The 21,692-nt window shown below is 40.1% G+C and overlaps 1 protein-coding gene across 1 annotated transcript in view; it reads left to right on the top strand.

Annotated features, from left to right (window-relative positions):
* The window catches only part of LOC101861328 (dynein heavy chain 5, axonemal), a gene marked incomplete in the record, with an annotated part of 153,119 nt that overhangs the window by 83,953 nt on the left and 47,474 nt on the right, over positions 1 to 21,692 (top strand). The window contains 15 exon segments of the mRNA XM_013081818.1: positions 30 to 174; positions 4,897 to 5,015; positions 5,866 to 6,165; positions 6,771 to 7,011; positions 7,722 to 7,848; positions 8,678 to 8,750; positions 9,483 to 9,636; positions 14,624 to 14,890; positions 15,632 to 15,760; positions 16,633 to 16,770; positions 17,214 to 17,438; positions 17,944 to 18,116; positions 18,752 to 18,930; positions 19,323 to 19,510; positions 20,558 to 20,752. Of these exon segments, the coding sequence (XP_012937272.1) occupies positions 30 to 174; positions 4,897 to 5,015; positions 5,866 to 6,165; positions 6,771 to 7,011; positions 7,722 to 7,848; positions 8,678 to 8,750; positions 9,483 to 9,636; positions 14,624 to 14,890; positions 15,632 to 15,760; positions 16,633 to 16,770; positions 17,214 to 17,438; positions 17,944 to 18,116; positions 18,752 to 18,930; positions 19,323 to 19,510; positions 20,558 to 20,752 (2,653 nt within the window).

Genomic DNA, 21,692 nt, shown 5'->3' with positions numbered 1-21,692 from the left:
CTTCCCCCTTCCCCCCCTCTCCATAACAGAGAGAACGAGATCCGCATCGACATGACCATCACTCCCATCGAGGAGACGTACGCCTTGCTCAACAAGTACAACATTTTCTTCAATGACGGTAACGCCGAGAGGGTGGATTCACTTTCTTACGGTTGGAAGAAAGTCTCTGCTCAGGTACATAGTTTGTACATTTTTACGTTTATTGAGCCTGTTGACTAATCGCACAATACATTACAGAGTTTGTTTTTTTAAATTCTTGAAGTATGTTTGTGTGTGCTGTTTCTTTTAATTGACAGTGTTATCATTTTAGCAAGATTTAGACTGAGATTTAAAACAATGCACTGAGACTACTAGCAATGTTTTCTATATCAATTTTGTGTGTGCATAATACTGAAATGCATTAAACAGCACGCGTGGATGCGTAGCTTATAGTTTGACTTACTTCTACGAGAGACACGAAAATGGTTGCACTAAGGAAAAATAAGAGATTGTATGAAGCAACTTTGGCCACAATTTTTTTAAATTTTTGGCCCATTTTTTTCATTAAACATTTTGATCCATTGCACTAATAATGTGAATTTACATATACATTAAAAATTGTCACATTTCCTTGCGTTGGTAGATTATTGAAATGTTACGCATATTTTTTTTACACCAATCTATAGATTCCGTCTTCAGCAGTCAGTAAAAAAGAAATCATGTTGACTTACAGACGATAATGCGAGCTCATAGCTTAATCTGTTATGTAAACAGATCTTAATTCGAGCATACTGATTTTTCTCAGCAGAAGTTTGTCTATAAAGCTTTCATTCTTAGACGTTTGCATCCAAATCCTTAACCCATTTGTCTAACGCTGTCTTCCTTCCCATTTGTTCTCCAAGTTACTTCCTTGTGCCCCCCACCCTCCTCCGCAACCCTGCCCCAACCCCAGCCCCATCTTTATTTCCTGTTACCTATGAGTTTGACACCGTGTGATGTGCTTGCAACACCCCAATACCCTGTGTGCCTTTTCTTTTTTTCTCTCTCCGAGATCTCTGTATATATTTACCCATTTTTACTTTATATATCGGGAGGCACTTTAACACATGGATATATAGTGAGGTACTTCGATTTTTACCCGAGAAAATCAGTCATTTTTTTACTTCAACATTCTTATCACGTTTTAAATTTTACGGCTAAATTGAATCCCTCACTTTCTGTTATAGTGCCTGGAAAAAAGAACTAAGCAGACTGTTGTAAACTATTTTTCTACCTCACGTTATTGTTGCTCAAGTTGTGGACTAACTTTTAATGTATCGTCAATATATGTTTGAAAGGTGCATGAACACTAACTATGTACATGGATATCCTATCGTTAAACTTTTCAGCAGTTTTCTTTTTGACGCCCCGCCCCCCCCCCCCCCTACAACTTCGCTCCTATTTTCATTTGTGAAATTCATATCGTTCATTGTTGAAATGTATCACAAGCTGTATTAGTATTGAGGTCCATTACGTCATATCACCATTCAACCGGGTTTCACAGCCCTGCACAACTAGACAGTTAGGCTATTTTTAGTCCCAGAAAACGTGACTTTGATTCTTACTTGTGGAATTCATTCAAATGAATTATTCCACCTTTGTTGTGTGACACTGTATCCCATCCTTTGTCTTGTCAAAGCAAACCACCGCCCAGTTAACCTAAATTAAGTCAATTAAAACGTAAAAAATAATAGGGAATTGCCCTCTCCGATAAGGTAATTGTATTTCAAATAGTATCTCTCTGCAAGATTGAAAGCGTGAAGGTTACCATGAGGAAACAAGATGAATTGTGAGGCATCGTGGTGGAATCAGGCTCTCGTCAATTTTTGGTCATGTAGAGTTATTGGTATCATCATAAAGCTTATTCACTTGTCTTTATTTTGATGAAAAAAATATCCATTTATCTTGAGTACAAGTCGAGATATTTGCGATAAAAGGAGGAAGGCGTCACCTGTTTTCAGAGGTAAAATTAGTGAGAAAATGGCCGCCAAAGTTTAGTTATTTCCTTAGCTTAAGAGTCCGTGGTAACTGAAAATTTACATTTTTGTGCATTTAATCGACGCTTTTCTGAAAAATCAACACAGAAATGAGTTCTTTAATGGGCATGAAAGGTGTTGAGCCCAAAAACAAAAATCTGATAAAAATTCACAAACCTGAGGAAAAATGCAAGTTTCTTCACTTTGATTATTTTGACGAGAGCCTGATTTCACCACGCTGCCTCACAATTATATTTCGTGGATAAGAATGTTGTTTTTCAAGCAACACGTCATCTTAATCCTCCCCCCCCCCCCTCAATTCCACTTCTAAGGAATATTCTCCTCTGCAGATGAATTGGTCATCAACGGATATTTTCGGACAAACTTCTTCTTCTTCTTCTTCTTCTTCTTCTTCTTCTTCTTCTTCTTCTTCTTCTTCTTCTTCTTCTTCTTCTTCTTCTTCTTCTTCTTCTTCTTCTTCTTCTTCTTCTTCTTCTTCTTCTTCTTCTTCTTCTTCTTCTTCTTCTTCTTCTTCTTCTTCTTCTTCTTTTTCTTCTTCTTCTTCTTCTTCTTCTTCTTCTTCTTCTTCTTCTTCTTCTTCTTCTTCTTCTTCTTCTTCTTCTTCTTCTTCTTCTTCTTCTTCTTCTTCTTCTTCTTCTTCTTCTAGTTATAATAATTATTTTTATTCTTATTATAATGACTATTATTATTATTATTATTATCATTATTATTATTATTATTATTATTATTATTATTATTATTATTATTACTATTATTATTATATTATTATTATGATTATTATGATTATGATTATTATTCAAGTACGTAACGAGTTGTTTTGTCCACTCATGAAACTCTGCACTATGATACTTAGGTCTGTGGAACAGGGAAAGTATCCACGACGAGGTAACTCCACATTTCTCCTTCGAGGGCCAGCCTAACAGATACACAGTATCTGAGGGCATATACTTATCCCTCGGGCTTAGATAAACTTATGGAAGCTAGTGGGATTGTTCTGTTTCGTAATTTCTCATTATAACCTTTCGCATTGAATTTATTTTTGCACTTTTTTTTTTTCAAAATGTCACCTCGAATGCCCATAACATTTCTCATCACTATGCTGCTTTTTGTTAACTGTAGTGAGTTCTAGATCTCTTTTAGCTGCCTCACACATTTGCTCTTTACAACCCCCCCCCCCAAAAAAAAATCCAACACAACAAGAACAACAAGAACAACAAGAACAACAAGAACAACAACAAAAACAACCAAAACGCAGAAAGTCGAACCACAAACATTTGCAGGTTTTTCCCATTAGAGATGAATTCTATCTTGGCTATTTGAATAGTCGGGCTCCGGAATATCTTTAGAGTGAACTTGTCAGTCTAACATAATATGGTTTCAAAAACTATTTACTACAAATCCACCTAAAGTGCACTCTGCAATTTCTGCAAGATTCATCGCTCATTGCACGAACCTGGAAATCTTCTAGGTTTATATTTTTGTTTTTCTCATCACAATATCATTTTATGTTTTCAGTTATATAATAATATTGAGTTGTAGGTTAATACGACATTAACTTGGATCACTTCTATCTGTAGCAAAGATTGCTTATTGCAAATGAGTTGCTTCTCCACTTAATTTCCGTAAAAGACGTAATCTAAAAGCACAAATGGTGATATCTACACCAAACTCTCTGATCTGTACTATTTTAAGTTTGATACTATAAATTATTTAGTGATCAGTATGTCTTGTATACAGCGTTTAGCAGCAAAAATTGTTACTAAAGCTCCTCATTTTGAGAAACGAAACCTAACTCCATTATTGACGACGTTCTCGTCATCTGAAGCATCACACGTGGATTAACAAAGACGTTTTTAAAACAAGAAAGTAAACCATCACGTGACGTACAATTTTTGCTTGTAGTTAGATTTGCTAATGCCTAAACATTTATTCACGTTGTTTAAAAAAACAAACCCGTAAGACCCATCACCAACCAATAGCAATATATGCTTCCTTCACACATTTCTGTCATTGTGTATCATAGTTATCCGTCTCGACACCGTCTTTCGCACGATTATAATGTATTGTTTAGATTTGTCCCCTCTCTGGCTGTTAGAAAAAGCCTGATATCGCTGAAATGTTCCTATTCTTTGAATGTTTAGACAACACTTTTCTTTTTACTTGTACACTAAACACCGCCAAGAGCTTCTGTGGCTTCACTACATTGATTAGCTATTGTCTCCCCCCCCTCCCCCCTTAAAATGTCCCTTCCCCACTTCGCCGCCTTCATAAGTTTAAAAGCGCTGTCCTGTGGATAAGCAATCTGCACATTCTTTTTAAAACATGCATTTTGTAAGTTATGTTAATTGGTACCTTAGTACTGACTCCAATACAATGATAGTTGTAGATATTAGATTACATCATTAGGTATCAGCACGTTGATGTTAGAACATAGTTGCAGAAGGCATTTTTATGGACATCGAACATTTGTATCATGAAGCATACGCAAGAATTAAGAATAACTTCTAAAGAGAAGCTCACATAAGAGGTAAACGTTTTTGTTTATTATTATTACTAATTTGAGGACGAATTGCTTTTATCATGATCTGATTATGTTATGTTTCTAGGGCACATGCTGCTTCCCCAATATTCCTGTATTATTGTTAAAAAACATCTTTCAATTTACAGAAGAAATGCAAACATTAAGGGAGAATAAGCCATTTGAAAGGATTGTTGTGTATTGAACGCCCCAAGTACACATGAAACGTCTTATTTCGTATATGAAGCACTTGAGCCACCAGGGAGTGGGTGCTATAGAAGTGATCAGTACCTTTATGATTATGGTCATCTACTAAGACAGGCAGATTTTGTATTAATTTTGTTGTACCCTTGCTCTCCACAGTCCACTTCCATTCAGGAGCGTCTCCTGCAGATCCAGCCGGACTTCAAAGCCGACCTGTTGGTGGGAGTTGAGCAGTTCATTCTGGATAACAACGAATTTGTCTCTTCCTACGACACATCGTAAGTCATAGTCTCTGCTTTTAACACATCGCTTTTTTTTCTTTTGGTAAGTGTTTTTACGGCGCTCGCAACTGCATAAGGTCATATGAGCGCGCGGGACACACCTAATACTTTTAGTTAGTAGGACATTTTGAATTTTGCCCGGGTGGCGGCCGAAGCCTACTCTTATCGATTTTAGACCACCAAGGGATCTTTAACGTGCGCAACTTGCACACAGGCCCTCCGAGATTTTTCGCCCTTGTCCGAGAAGGCTAGGTGTAGATCTTTCCTACCAGAAGATCAGGGGTGTGGCAGAAAGACACTGTAAGAAGGAGTCAAGGAGTAGCAGTAGAAAGGCTGCAGAAAGAGTCAGGAGCCCAGAGGAGGGGGCAAAGGAGGTGAGGGGGTGGGGGCAGAAAGAGGAGACGAAAGCAGACGACAGAATAGTGCCAGAGAGCAGGAAGGAGGTGAAAGGAGACAATTTTAGAGAAGAAAATTTTCGGTCGCTACCCGGATTCGAACCCGGGACCTTTGAATGAGAGGCCAACACCTTAACCTCTAGGCCACGGGAGCCCCCACACATCGCTAGTGTTCGTAATTTCCTATAACACATTATAAGTCCTAGTCTCTCTTTATAGCACATCGTAAATGCTTATTTCCTAAGACAAATCGTAACTCCTAGTCTCTTCTTTTGACACATTGTAAATGCTTGTTATTTCATATAACACCTTGTAAGTCCTACTCTCTCTTTATGGCACATAGTAAGTGCTTGTTACTATTTTCCTATGACACCATGATGAAAATGGCGGACACACCATGTAAACGCTACGTCCTTAAATAGTTAACCAATATCGTAATTTCCAAACCCCAGGGGTCCGATGGAAGACGGCATTTCCCCTCGCGAGGCATCGGACCGGCTCAACATCTACCAGGCTCGTTTCGACGAGCTGTACAGGAAGTACGTCACGTACTCGGGCGGTGAGGAGCTGTTCGGCCTGACCGTCACCGAGTACCCGGATTTGATGCGCATAAAAAAGGAACTGAACCTGCTGCAGAAGCTCTACCAACTGTACAACGCCGTCCTGGAGAATGTCAACGGCTACTACGACATACCCTGGTCCGACATCGACATTGAGAAGATCAACTCCGAGCTCCTTGAGTTCCAGAACAGGTACTAGTTTGAGTGTTAGTTAGAGTTTTACTGCACTTGATACACAGATATGTTATCAGATAGCAGGTTATAAGAGAGCCGAAGATAAGCATAATAACATACGAAGAATAAAAGGAGAGAAAAGGTTGATAGATATTTGGTAGGGAAGAAGGAGCAAACCACACTAGAGAACCCGCCAACGGCCAAAAGAACAGGTACAGGCGGGGGACTGTTGACGATCGGCCAAGGAACGCTTGTACTTTTGTTACGGTTTTATTTTGCATTGAAGGATATCTGTGTGATGTTGTGCAAGTAAAACAAATAGCGCACAAAGACCTATTAGTGTACCAAATACTAAATTAAAAAGCACAGGTAAGATTAGAATTACAATGGATTCAATGATCTATTTTAATTATCAGGTGCTGGACCTAACCGTTTTCTATTTGTTGGTCTGCATTGCTTTTTATGTGCTGGAAAAAAAAGCAATGTTTGTTGTATTGATTTCTTTCTTCGTAACTCACAAGAATAAAAAAATACAGACAAACACAAATAAACAAGCAAACAAGCAGATGAAAACTCTTCTGACCATTCAACAACTAAACAAACCCTTTGTTTTCCGCATCAAGATGCCGAAAGCTGCCCAAGGCCCTGAAAGAGTGGCAAGCATACGAGGATCTGAGGAAAACCATTGATGACTTCAACGAGACCTGTCCTCTCCTCGAGATGATGGCCAACAAGGCAATGCAACAGCGTCATTGGGAGAGGATTGCTCAAATCACTGGCCACAGTTTTGACGTGGAGTCTGAGGGCTTCCTGCTCAGAGATCTCATGAAGGCGCCTCTGCTGCAGTACAAGGAGGATATTGAGGTGAGGGACGGAGTTAAATGGGGATAAAGAGAAGAAGGGAGGGAGAAAGGGAGAGAGAGTGGGAGAGAGATACAGTGAGAGAGAGAGAGAGAGAGAGAGAGAGAGAGAGAGAGAGAGTGTGTGTGTGTGTGTGTGTGTGTGTGTGTGTGTGTGAGAGAGAGAGTGAAAGAGAGAGTGAGAGAGATAGAGAGAGAGAGAGAGAGAGAGAGAGAGAGAGAAGAGAGAGAGACAGAGACAGAGAAAGAGACAGATAGAGGGAGAGAGAGAGAGAGAGAGAGAGAGAGAGAGAGAGAGAGAGAGAGAGAGAGGGCGTACGACTATGTTGATGAGTGTGGATAAGAGATTGGGTTACAAATTTATGGGAGTGGCAACGCGGGCCGGGTACACTGTATGGTGTGTAATATTTTAATCCCATAATATACACGCATCACAGACACATAAGAACGTCAGTCTTATGTGCAAAAAAAAATAAAAAATGTATATTTACTTTGTCTCCCTTAATTAATCCATATCTTAAAATTCTCACCCCCCCCCCCCAGACTCGTTTGCGATGAATGAGTACACGGGAGTTGACGTGAAATAATTTCTGAGTTCTTTTAATTTTCTCTTATGCTCCACGCCGCAGATGACGATAAAACTAGGATAAATCTTTTTCTTTCATTTTCATTATTAAAATAATTCATTGTTTTCTCATACCCGTCATATCCCAGGACGTATGTATCTCAGCCGTCAAAGAAAAGGACATCGAGGCGAAGCTGAAGCAGGTGGTCAACGACTGGAGCGCCCAGACCTTCCAGTTTGGAAATTTCAAGACCCGAGGGGAGCTGCTACTCAAAGGTTAGAAACTCTTTTTACTTCGGTTCAGGTTATCCACATTCGACATTCGACGTTGTGTCGCTCCACACGAATTCTTTCTTCTTCCTGTTATCCAAATGGCTCGTCTTTTCTTCCTTCTTCCTGCTATCAAAATAGGCGCGCCTTTTCTTCCTTCTTTCTCAATGCAGCCGCTCAAAGGTTAGAAACCATTTTCATTTCGGTTTAGGTTTTTTTCAATGTCGCATTCTTCCTTCCTTCTTCCTTCTTTGACACAATCTGCGGGCCATGCTCACTGCTGAAATAGTTGATTTATGTCGTGAAATAAGGCTTTAAACACTCAGATAAAAGCCAACGCACCCGTTCTCAAGATTGATATTTATAACATCTCCAGTATATCACTGTACTTGCTTTTGCTTATTATTTCATCTTGCATCGTTACGTGTTCAGGGAAAGTGCGATTATTTTATAAGAGCTAAGAGGGTGGCCTTTAATTTAGGTACGGTACGTTATCACGCCGAAGTGCCCATTTAGCGCCATCAAGTCAATTTTTGTGTGGTCTACCTCTGTCAGTGTAGCTTGATTGTCTTTCGTTGTATGCTCATGCAACTGGTAGGGAAAAGGAGGGGGGGGGGGGGGGGAAGGCATTCTCATTAGGTTACCGAACCACGAAATTTTTCGATGTTCAATGTACTCTGTGACTTGTTTGATCTTTGTTAATGTATTGACAGTTTTGTTTCTTATGTCGTCTTTCCAATGCACGGTTGATCCTTATACTAGGGCTAATAGGACATCGCTTGTACCCAGTTGCTGATTGAACTGGTTCATGTTTCTTCCTTACCTTGTTTCTCAGGTGACTCCACCTCCGAGACAGTGGCTCTTATGGAAGACAGCTTGATGGTTCTGGGTTCACTGCTCAGCAACAGGTATGTTTCCATCTCCTTCTCCTCCTCTCCCCCCTTCCTCCTCCTCCTGCTACTCCTTCTCCTCCGGTTCATTTTTTCTTGTTGCTGTTGATGCTGCTGCTGTGGCTGTTGTTATGGTCGTTATTATTTTGTTGTTGTTGTTGTTGTTGTTGTTGTTGTTGTTGTTGTTGTTGTTGTTGTTGTTGTTGTTGTTCTTCTTCTTCTTCTTCTTCTTCTTCTTCTTCTTCTTCTTCTTCTTCTTCTTCTCTTAATTGTTGCCATGTCCCTGAGATAGCTGGCTGTGTGTTGTTCAATTCACAGTGTAGTTGTTTTGTATGTATATGCTATTAAACATATTGCTTCGATTTCAAATATTCCTATATTCTTTGCAAAGTTCAAAACATCCTATTTTAATAGATATCTTTCCCTACTCTTGACTGACTCCCAAGGGACAAATCTATCCTTCCCACCCATCGTAAATGTGTTTTCTTTTTTGGTTTGAAAGCTCTTTTCGACCGATTTGAGGGTATTTTTCCTCTTCTTTTGTTTGCCCTTCGGATAACATTCTAAAATACCATGCAGCTGACACTGGTTCAATTCCCCAATGGAGGCGTTTTTGAACTTGGATTAATTTTGACGTCCCCCCCCCCCCCCCTCTTCGTTGTCATATCGGAGATAGGCGTTTGATAAATAGGTTCCCGTCTCTTGAACTATTCCCTACAAACGTGAAACCATGCACTACTTGCTTTTCAGATACAACGCCCCCTTTAAACCCAAGATCCAAGAATGGGTGCAGAAACTGACAGGTACCACAGAGATCATTGAGAACTGGCTCATTGTACAGAACCTCTGGATCTACCTGGAGGCTGTCTTTGTGGGCGGAGATATTGCCAAGCAGTTGCCACAGGTAGACACTCGGAAGCGACGTATCATAAGAAAAATCCCAGAAAAGTCCAGTAGAGTAGTCTCTTTTAAAATAATAATGTAGAACAAAAGAATCAATAGGGAATATTAATATAAGGATAATTTTAAACCACCCCTTTGCTTATAGCAATGCAGCCTCGCAGCGCCATGTTCTATTTTTTTTTAAAATGGGGAGTCAACATGTGTTGTCTAAGGACACACACCAGCAACCTTTGACCTAAAAGTTGTCACACTGACTTTCTTTCTCTGAAGCTGTGTGCTCCTTATCCACTTAACCACAGTGGTTGTAGAAGGTTTTGGTTCAATATCAGAGGGAACATTTTAAGCTTAGCCTGGCATATTATTAGTTTTACAAGGCGTACAAGACCGTAAAGCTTAAAACTGGGGGTTTCAGGAAACAAGCCCGCAGAATCATTGAGAAGTTTGAATGTCTATAATATGACATTAGGGAAACTGCATGGTATCTCAGCTTGATACAGGTAGTTGTGTATTGTTCTATTTAACATTTACAGAATACTTCGTCATGGTTTCTACGCCATCATTTTTTTTTTTACATTATTGTGTCTTTCAGGAGTTCTGACAAATTCGTTGTTGATGTGTTGTAGATTGTACTAACAGCTAACAATTTAACAGTTTCCTTTTTCTTGATATAATCGTTTTTGAGCTTTCTTCTTCGATACTTCAGGAATACAGAAACAGAACATTATCTCAACAACAGATCGTGATCAACCACATATATCTTGATTGTTACTACCACCATTATATCATTAAGTACATGGTCCATGGTCTCAAATGCCTTTGTACGAAATTTATCCTGTTTTTTTAAATCTCTGTGACAGTTCCTTCCATGGAAGACCCACTTAATACTATGATTCGAAGCACCCTTGCAAAAGTAATGTTTAAACTGATCGTAGTATCTGATTTGACATATTTGGGGCTTCTGTTCGTGACTCAATTTCTTAGATCTCGTGTCTTTTCTCCTTCGTATGTAACAAGGAATCGCTTACAGACCGGGCACCAGTCAATTGTTAAAGTATTATTTTTCAATGTATATTTTCATTCTAGACGGTAGACAAAGCACTGTTATAAATTACAACGTTACAATATGCTATGCTCTGTTTATTTGAATCTCCAATTCAGAGCATTTCTTCTGTTAAGTTTTATTTGGTAGTAAAACGGCAAAATTCATACAACTGTTCCTTTGATTTTTGACAAACAAGGACTTATGGATAAAGGTAGGTGTTTTTAGTTTTTTGCTCACCACAGCATAAACCTGGTCAATGCTCCACAAAAGCGACAGGTGTAAGGGTCTCACTACCTGCTGGGCTTCAGACCTGCTTCAATCAACCCGCTTGACATATTAGTTACCTAAAGTACTAAGTATTCAAAAGTGAAAATAGCATTTTGCTACGAGTTAAATAGAAATAAGCAGTACTCTGAATACAATTCATCTCCTGCATTGTGTTGCAAAATATAAGAAAGTTCTACAGCTCGCCAAAAGACATCGCTAATACAGCACCTAAACATAGATATCTGGTGCCTTTAGGAATAAAACATAAATGGTTTAAAAAACGCCCCAGGAAAAAAAGTATCAAGCAGGGCTGGGTTGTTTGAAGTTAGGAGAGTTCCGTGATAAAGGATTTACTAAGCGTTTTTGTTACTTTGGTAAGAATTATCCTTGCGTTGATGATAAGTTTTATTTCTGAATAAAAAACAGATTTATTTCTAAGATAAAAAGAAACATGCTCCAAAGCGTGATCCAGGTTTTATGACATTTAATCGTTAAGATATTGATATGTTTGCAAAATAAGGACAGTCAGTCTCTCTTGGTTTGAAATGAGAATGTTTCTTACTGTCCCATTAGCCATGGAGGAAGGTAGGCTCTACGTGGTTTCTGTAGTGCTCTTTTTGTGCTCTCATTGTTTTCTTTGTCTATAGGACTTTTGGAAAACAGGTGCTTCAATACGTGAAAATTTTACAAGAAATATGTTGATACCAGTGTGGGGATCAGGCAGGCTTTCATTTCACAGCGTGCTCTGAAAAGTAGACTTTACTCACTCGTAGGGTAGGCTCATAAATATCCTCATAACGCTTACCGGAGTCACCAGACGTTTATGGCTGCAGAGAATGAGTACACCATATATTATACACGATGTGTGTTGATGTTGAGGTATGCTTTTGAAAATGTATTGGACCAGACAAAAGGGCAGTATGAAAATGATCGTAATATCAACGAGATCACTTGTCATTGCTGTGTATCACTATAAATACATGACTGCATTCATAGCCCAGGGAAATGGCTTCGTTCCTCTTATCCCCACGATCTTGGTCCCTTCTCCCCTCCCCCCTCGGTGAATATCCCAACTGTCCAAGTATACTCTTGATGTCCTTAATATTGCTCTAATTTCCTGTGGTTTTATGTGGTCTCCATGCTTCAAGTGATCAAATGTTTTGGGTTCTTTGAGTCAGTAGCATTGTTTGTTTTTGTTTGCGGTTTTTTCATTCTATTCAAAAAGATGGAACGCACACGCCTGTGAATATAAAGATAATGGGAGGCGAAGGAAGTCAGACCTAACGCTGTTGTCCAGTTCATAGTTTGATAGGGCCTCGTTCAAACACGGACACACAGAAACGAGCGACATAATAAGTGGCATTATCATCATCATCATCATCATCATCATCATCATCATCATCATCATCATCATCATCTTCATCATCATCATCATCATCATCATCATCATCAACATCATCATCATCATCATCATCATCATCAGAGCTTCCCCACGTTGCCGAAGATGCAGCCATGAAAAGCAGGATGTTAAACATATGTTTGAATGTCCTTGAACAATGGCAATTCGAATGGAGTTATTTGAACGAGTGGAGGTGCCTCTTAGCATAATGACAATGGAGCCGAAAAAGAGCCTGGCTCTCGCTCGAAGATTTCTTCGTGGAGTCCACCAGGCCCATTAATGAAACGAAAAACAAATCATCATCATCATCACCTTCATTGATAACAAGACCAGCAGGAATAATAGCAACAGCAACAACAGCCTCAAACAGAACAGAACGGCAACAACAACGACAACGATATTGGGCACCATCAATAACAACTAGACCACATAAACAACTAGAGTGATGATAAACATTAGAGTGATGATAAACATAATAACTGCATCTACGAAAACAAGAACAAAAACAACCACCACCACCACCACCACCACCACCACCACAACAAAAACAACAACAACAACAACAACAACAACAACAACAACAACAGTGACTTTTTGTTTCTACACAGCTTTTTAAGCACAAAAGGATGCGGTGTAGCACTTGCACTCATATTTTCATTTTCATGTTATCGTGATGTGTACGTAAACTAAAAGTTTCTGATACCCTGTCTTGGGTACACGTCATCAGCCATACCACTACTGTCATGACATGTTCTTCAGAGTAAGTGCATTATTTATGTTCCTGTACTTGTGACCTGTGCTATATTTGGCTCTTCTCATTTTCACTCATGTTATACACGTGCTATCGTCTCGTTGCTCCCAATTTTGATAACGTACTTTCGTGGTCTCTAAGTTCATTTGAGCAGCGTCTGTGGTGTAGTGATTGGGCGCTTCGTGGTCGCACGCAGGAGACCCGAGTTAACTTCCCACGAGGGGAGATTTAGTAAAATCGAGTATATCGGTTTTTCTGCTGTGTAAATACGCCTACATTAAATAAAGGCAGTTCATTCTCACCGGTTCCCCATTTCGTTATGTCTCAATATTTATCTTGTTCCTTATTTCTACTCATACCATCGTCTTCGTCCTCTGCGCCATGTGCTGATGTGATTGTCCTCTTTCTGCTAATGGTGGTGGTTCCAGTGCGTCTTTTCCCTGCTCTTTCCACCTCGCAAAGCTTAAAAAGGAATATCTTCTCTGTGTTTGGTTCATATGTGAACGCGGACATAGTATGTCATCATTTGTAAAAGGTGATTTTCTTTTTAAAAGAAGGTACCATTTGTAGAAGTGGCATCGATTGCAAAAGGTGACCTCATAATTTGTAAAATATGATATCAGTAAAAAAATGTGACACTGTTTTGTGAAAGCTGCTATTCGAAATAAGGTTCAAGAGGTTAGATGGTATTTTTTTTTAAATCAGAAGAGTTACAAGCATGCCCAGCATGAAGAAACATACAATTACTCTTTGTATGTAGGCCTACATATATTAATATAATACAATATATTGGTGTCACTCTTCAGATATACTTTTAAACCTCTTGCTAGATCCTTACTGACGCTTAACAGTACTTTCTTGACAATGACACAAGTTATGCGGGCTTCAATTTCTCTTTTTCTCTTGAGGGTTGAGAAACGACTTATCATCTCCAAACACCGGAACACGTTTTGGATCATCAAAAAGACATCATACCGCTGACTAGCTTCCATTTTTCTGCTACCTCATAGCCTTAATATGCTCCCCCCTCCCAATCATGTGTCCAGCTTAAGATACAGAAACCAACAACCCAAGCAACTAAGCAACCAACCTACCCACTTACCCAAACACAGAAGGCTTTACTAACCTAGTCATTTACCTAATACTAACTACGTCTTGCCAGTCTACTAACTCTATGATTTACACATTTATTTTTGAAGAGAATATTTGCAAGCGTAACTTCCTTTCACTCACCTTTATTGTAAACATTCCTCATGAGACAGCGAAAACAGGGGCTAAATTGAAAACAATCCGAAAACTTTGAGGCACCGATGTCATACTTGGCTTGTTATTCGAATCTTTCTCATTATATCATTTCTTAACTCTGTTTTATGATGCTTCAACAGTTTCGTTTAGCGGATTATGGACACAGCCCCTGTTTTCATCATTTATTACAATAAGATCAGCTATTCACGCCCACCTCTTTTTCTCTCCCCCCCCCCTCCTCCCCCTTCATCGTCGTCGTCGTTGTGACGTCATCTGTCCTCTAGGAAGCCAAACGTTTCAGCAACATCGACAAGTCGTGGCAGAAGATCATGCAGCGGGCGCACGAGAACCCCAACGTGGTGACGTGTTGTGTCGGTGACGACACCTTGAGCCAGCTGCTTCCTCATCTGCTGGAGCAACTTGAGATTTGCCAGAAGTCGCTCACGGGATACCTGGAGAAGAAGCGACTTCTTTTCCCCAGATTCTTTTTCGTGTCTGACCCCGCTCTGCTGGAGATCCTGGGTCAGGCCAGTGACTCGCACACTATTCAGGTATGAGCTGTCTGTCTGTTTCTCTGTTTGTTACTGTTTCTCTCACCCCCCCCCCTTCTCTTCCTGTCCTTTTATATCTCTCACTTTCCATCATTTGGTCTCCAGGTATCTCATTTTGTCTTCCTCTCTTTCTCACCATCCCCTTATCTCTTAGTATCAACTTGTCTCGCCCCCCCCCCCTTTAGCTCTATCTCCACTTCCTCCTCTCTGTCTTTCACCCAGTCTGTGTCTCTCTCTTCGCCGGTCTCTCTCCCTCCTCATCGCTGTCTCTCCCTCCTTCTCTATCCATGTCACTTCTCTTATGTCTCTTGGTCTCTCCCTCCTCCCCCGCTAACCTCAACCTAAAAAGAGGCATGACGAAATGCAAAATTCCCATCCTCTCTCCAGCAAGAAAAAAACAAACTATCTCGACGCAAGTAAACTCGTCGCGCCCCCCCCCCCCCTTTTTCAAAGCTGTTTTTCCAACAGTACCATCCAATGGCTTATTATCTTGAAATAGATTTTGAGTGCAATATGGTCACACTGAGTTTAATCTAGGTAACTTCAGAGATACATCCTATCTAATACCCCAGCCCACCCCCTACCCGCTCCACATGTTAGAACGATTTATATTCAGGTCTCTCAACCCTAACAGAATGGGACGATTCTGACAGAATATAGACAATTATTCGAAAAAGAATTTGTAACATTCTAAGTGGACAAGTTTAGCGTGTTTAACTGAATGTTATTTATATTCCACAGAATCACCTGTTGAGTGTGTTTGATAACACCCGCCTGGTCACATTTGACGAGAAAGTTTATGACAAAATCTTGGCCATCAACTCCCAAGAGGGCGAGAAAGTGGATCTGGACGAGGCTGTTAATGCACAGGTCAGTTCACGGGGCTAGTCTGGAAGGGTGAAATAGGTCTCTAGCAACAGAGATAGGTCATAAAAGTCCTGAAGATTAGAGGTGTTATTTGAGAGTAACGGAGGAGAGATAAGGACAATAGATGTTTGATTGGAAAGAATGAAAAAACCACACCAGATCATCTGCCAACCACTCACATGTTTCTAGTTTCTTTATAGCTTGAGTCATGCATGTGACAAAGACGCAATCTTCAGAAAAAGACTTTTGCCCCTAGATTCACTCATCTAAAGTCGAAAGTCTGAAAGGTGCCATTCATTAATGTATGGTCCCCCGAGGATAAAAAAAATACATGTTTCAAGTTTCCTTCAAATTTGATTTATGTATGTTACAAAGGTATGTTCCTCACAGAAAGAGATACCCCTCTAGATTCATTTCTATAAATCTGAAAGTAACTATTGATTAATAAGAGATCTTCCAAGAAAAAAATAGGCCACTATGTCCTTTGATTTCCAGTGACAGGTTCTTCGTTTGGACAGAGAAAACTACGTATCTAGGTGCATTTTGTCTACAACTTTCCTGTCACAAATTATGTGTAGCTGGGAGAGGAAGAAAAAATATATCTCGAGGTACCTTCATGTTTTGACTCCTGCCGGTGTAAAGGACATTTACAAGCATGCATGTTCTGACATTGTGGCGATCAGGAATGGGATGTTTGTGAAATTGTTCTGCAATGATGTAGTGCTGCTGTGCATTGATATTCTTTGAAATTATGTGTTTGATTATGTATTCAAGTATGTAAGTTTGCCACTGTAACCCAAATTTTCCGACAATGAAGACAACTTTATTAATTTATTTAATTAATTTTTTTCTCCTACGTTTGATTTCTCTTCTAGGGCAACGTGGAGACGTGGCTGGGAGATCTTCTGCGTGTGGGTCGTCGTTCCATGCACAGCATCATCCGTATGGCCGCCATTGCTATTGGGGACCAAGGATTCAATCTGCTGGAGTTTGAAAACACATTCCCCTCACAGGTAATCTTACTTTACTCTTTTCTTTTGCTGGTACCAGTGGGTGTTTTGGGGGAGAAGCAATAGTCTGTCAGCTGCCTGTCGAGTGGCTTGGAGAAGGGTTAGGCTGTCAGGTTGTCCCTAACAGAATCAAACCAGCAACGTCTTGGGCAGACCTCGGGTTGTTTTATGGAGTCATAACTATACAAATGACATTTATATAGCGCTCAACCCCAATTAAAGTACACAGACTCTGAGCTCTGAGTCGTCCAAGGCTCTTTACCCACTCGCCTTGGTTTTATTGGATATGGACGTTAAATTCAGAGGTCACACATCTTGAATATCCTAGTTGTGTTAAAAGGGGAGTAAAGTATCTACACTTACTAACCAAAGATATAGGCCATACCAACAACAACTTGTACCCACCCACTTTCATGTTCTGAATTAATGGCGTTCCTTTCTTCCAGGTGGGCCTTTTGGGTATTCAGATGATCTGGACCAGGGACTCCGAAGAGGCCCTGAACAACGCCAGGACCGACAAGAAGATCATGGCCAACACCAACCAGAAGTTCCTGGAGATGCTCAACATGTTGATTGACCAGACCACCAGAGACCTGACCAAGATGGAGAGAACAAAGTTCGAGACTCTCATTACCATCCACGTGCATCAGAAAGACATCTTTGATGATCTGGTCAGTTTGTCTCCGGAATTGAAAATGAAAACTAAAAGTTATAAAAAGACAAATTGTATCCTTTGAAAATGAAAACTAAAAGTAATAAAAAGACAAATTGTATTCATCTTCGTATAATAATAGTAATAATGATGATGATGATGATGATGATGATGATGATAAAGATGATGAATGATGGTGATGATGCTGATGATAGAATCAAGTAACCCAAATCAATGTATTTTTAATGGCTTTAGAACGGGGATGATTTATTATCTCGTCTTCTAAAGCAATTACTTATCACGGATAAGATTTTTGAATTCTTCATCGTTAAAAACGAGCCCAAAACAGAGAGGGGGAGAATTATTGCTCTTTGAAGTTGTAAAACGATTATTATCAGTTGGACGTCAAGCAAGAAAAAGTTGTAAGAAGTGACGCCCAATTCTTTTCTTTTATTAAAAAAAAACAACAAAAAAAAGATGTTGGCAGCATTCACACATCTTTCTGGTTGATATTTAATTCTCAGGTCCGCTTCCACGTGAAGTCGGTGAATGACTTCGAGTGGCTGAAGCAGTCTCGCTTCTACTACAAAGAGGACCTAGACGCCTGCATCATTTCCATCACGGACGTGGATTTCACCTACATGATGGAGTTCCTGGGTTGTACCGACCGCCTCGTCATCACACCTCTCACTGACAGGTACTGAGAGTTATTTAGATCATAATATGTTAACAATTTTATTTTTAGATTAAAACCCTTTCTACACCCTCATCCTCACAAAATTAGATCACTTAATTAGGAGATGGGTTTCCGATCCTGCCTGCGAGGGTCACTCCGGCTGAGAGGGATAAAACGTCTCGGCAGAAAGACCGAGGTACTAAACAAAAGTACTCCTAAAAGCCTCCTAAATGATTTAAATTGAGTCGATGGGGGCGTAAAATCACATACATTAAAAAAAAGACACAGTTGCTCTTCAATGCCTCACAAACACGTAGTTTTGTCCCATACCTCATAAACGCACCGTTTTGCCCCATATCTCACAAACACAAAGTTGTATCAATACCTCGCAAAACACAGTTGTGTCCCATACCTAATAAAGACCCAGTTAGTTGTTGTTTTATACCTCACAAAGACAACCTTTTCTGTCGCATTACTCACAAAGGCGCCCTTTGGTGTCCCATAACTGACAAAGACAACCTTTGGTGTGCCATATCTCACAAAGACAACCTTTGTTGTCCCATAACTCACAAAGACAACCTTTGCTGTCCCATAACTCACAAAGACAACCTTTGCTGCCCCATAACTCACAAAGACACTATCACTGTTTTCCCCAGATGTTACATCACCCTGGCTCAGGCCCTGGGTATGGCCCTGGGAGGTGCCCCGGCCGGGCCCGCGGGGACAGGTAAGACAGAGACAACCAAGGACATGGGCCGGTGTCTGGGCAAGTACGTGGTCGTCTTCAACTGCTCTGACCAGATGGACTACAGAGGGCTGGGCAGAATCTACAAAGGTGGGTGCAGGGTTGCAGTTTGGAAAGGGATAGTGAGTGTTTGCGTATGAGTATGCAATTGTGTGTGTGTGTGTGTGTGTGTGTGTGTGTGTGTGTATGTGTGTGTGTGTGTTTGTGTGTGTTTTTTGTGTATGTTTGTTTGTGTGTGTGTGTCTGAATGTGTGTGTTTGTATGTGTGTGTGAGTGTGTATGTGTGTGTGAGTGTGTATGTGTGTGTGTGTGTGTGTGTGTGTGTGTGTGTGTGTGTGTGTGTGTGTTGTCTGGGCATGTACTTGGTCCTCTTCAACTGCTCTGACCAGATGGACGTATTATTGTTATTATTATCATTTTTATTACAATCATACACCGAAATGCAACTTAATCAAAACTAATTTTTCTCTCGTTGTTCTTAGGCTTGGCGCAGTCCGGCTCTTGGGGTTGCTTCGACGAGTTCAACCGTATCGAGCTGCCAGTGTTGTCCGTGGCAGCACAGCAGATTGCCATTGTCCTCCAGTGCAAGAAGGAGCGAAAGAACCAGTTCATTTTCACTGACGGCGACACGGTCGACCTGGACCCTGAATTTGGTCTGTTCTTGACAATGGTGAGTGATCAGTGTAGCCCCCCCCCACACCACGTCTGTTTGTAGTTTGTTTTACCGCAGATTCAGTTATCTGATTGTAAATTATTTTTTCACGATCCCACAACACCGTTGAAAGAGGTAGGTGGAAGAGGAACAAATGATGTTTGAAAGTGGAAAAGAGGAGTAAATTTAATCTTTAAAATAAAGACGAGGGTGGGGGGAGGAAGGAGTTTTAGTTTTTTTTTTCTTGACGTAGGTGTTTTACATAACATCGACGGAGCTTAAATAATTTAGGAGGTGGCCCTCCACCTTGCCTGTCAGGGTCAACCAGGGCTGGGAAGGATACAATGTCCCAGCAGAAAGACGGGGATGCTCGAAAATATTCACTTCACATGGGAATCGAACTCGTCTTCTACGTGTCACAAAGAAGTGTCTAACTGCTGCAGCACAAATGCTGGCAAAAAGGGATAGGGTGGGGGTAGAACGATTAAAAAGATATAAGTCCCAACATGGGAAAGGACAGAGATGTGACTGAAAAAGAAGGGAAGATCAGAACCATTTGACTGCTTTTGCCTACTGTCTAAGCACATACGTTTAACTGTGTCAGTGTGGGAATGAGGAAAATACACGTCAGAGGGGGACGAGGAGGAGGAGGAGGAGGAGGAGGAGGAGGAGGAGGAGGACTAGAAAAAGAAGAAGAAGAAGAAGAAGAAGAAGAAGAAGAAGAAGAAGAAGAAGAAGAAGAAGAAGAAGAAGAAGAAGAAGAAGAAGAAGAAGAAGAAGAAGAAGAAGAAGAAGAAGAAGAAAAAGAAGAGGAAGAAGAAGAAGAAGAAGAGGAAGAAGAAGAAGAAGAAAAAATATATGATTAAACACACACACTTATGCACACACACACACACACACCCACACACACACACACACACACACACACACATACCCCCCATATATATTATATATATATATATATATATATATATATATATATATATATATATATATATATATATATACATATATATATATACATATTTATATATATATATAACTTGTTTCTCTCTCCCACAACAGAACCCTGGTTACGCTGGACGCCAGGAGCTGCCCGAGAACTTGAAGATCAACTTCCGTACCGTGGCCATGATGGTGCCTGACAGGGCCATCATCATCCGAGTCAAGCTCGCCAGTTGCGGTTTCCTGCAGAACATCGTGCTGTCTAAGAAGTTCTTCACGCTGTACAAGTTGTGCGAGGAGCAGCTCTCTAAACAGGTTGGACTCTTAACTCTGAACAGATTGAGACATATGCACTCTAAACGGGATGAAACATAAGATTATAATCTCTAAACTTTTAAGTATAATAACTAAACAGGTTGAAACCTACAATTAACTCTAAAGAGGTTGGAACATATAAACACTAAATTGTAAACCGGTTGAAACGCAAAAGCTCTAAACAAGTTGAAATTTTATTGTTATAATCTCTAATATCCTAAACAAGTTGAAACATATAAACTGTAAACAGGTTGATCTCTAAACCCTAAACAGGTTGGAACTTGCAATCTCTGAATAGGTTTGGGCATATAATATTAATGATGATGATAATGATGATGGTGATGATAGTGATGATGATAATGATAATAACAACGATACAACTTGAAATCTGTGTAGCGCCAAATCTCTGGAATGCTCCAAGCGCGGTATATTACCGATTCAACTGACGAATCAAAAGACAGAAAATGTGCATTATGAGACCATTTATTAACAACAGCAACAGCAACAACAACAACAACAACAACAACAACAACAACAACAACAACAACAACAACAACAACAACGACAACAACAATACACACACAATCACACACACAACAACCAGACACACACACATTTAAACACACAAATATTACTGTCAGAGCGTTGAATAAATAAGTCAAGATATTGTGTTAGTGGATGGTTAGCAGGTGCTCTGGTGTAGTTTCCCCTTACTTTTCTATCAAGCATCCATTGTCCTTATATCTTCCTCTTTCTGTGTCTGTTACTCTCTTGAAACACTCCTAGAACTTCGGCAGTTGTGTAACCTAATTGTGTGGCTGTACAACTCTTACTAAAACAAAAAACAAGATTGCGTTTAATCATCTTATCTCAGATTTTATACTCATATGGGATAGAGCGCTCATGTATGAATGCAATCTATTATTATTATTATTATTAT

The sequence above is a fragment of the Aplysia californica genome, unplaced genomic scaffold, assembly GCF_000002075.1.
Source record: "Aplysia californica isolate F4 #8 unplaced genomic scaffold, AplCal3.0 scaffold00001, whole genome shotgun sequence".
NCBI lineage: Eukaryota > Metazoa > Mollusca > Gastropoda > Aplysiida > Aplysiidae > Aplysia > Aplysia californica.
Note: the sequence above shows the minus strand (reverse complement) of the source record. Positions and strands in the feature narration are given on the sequence as shown.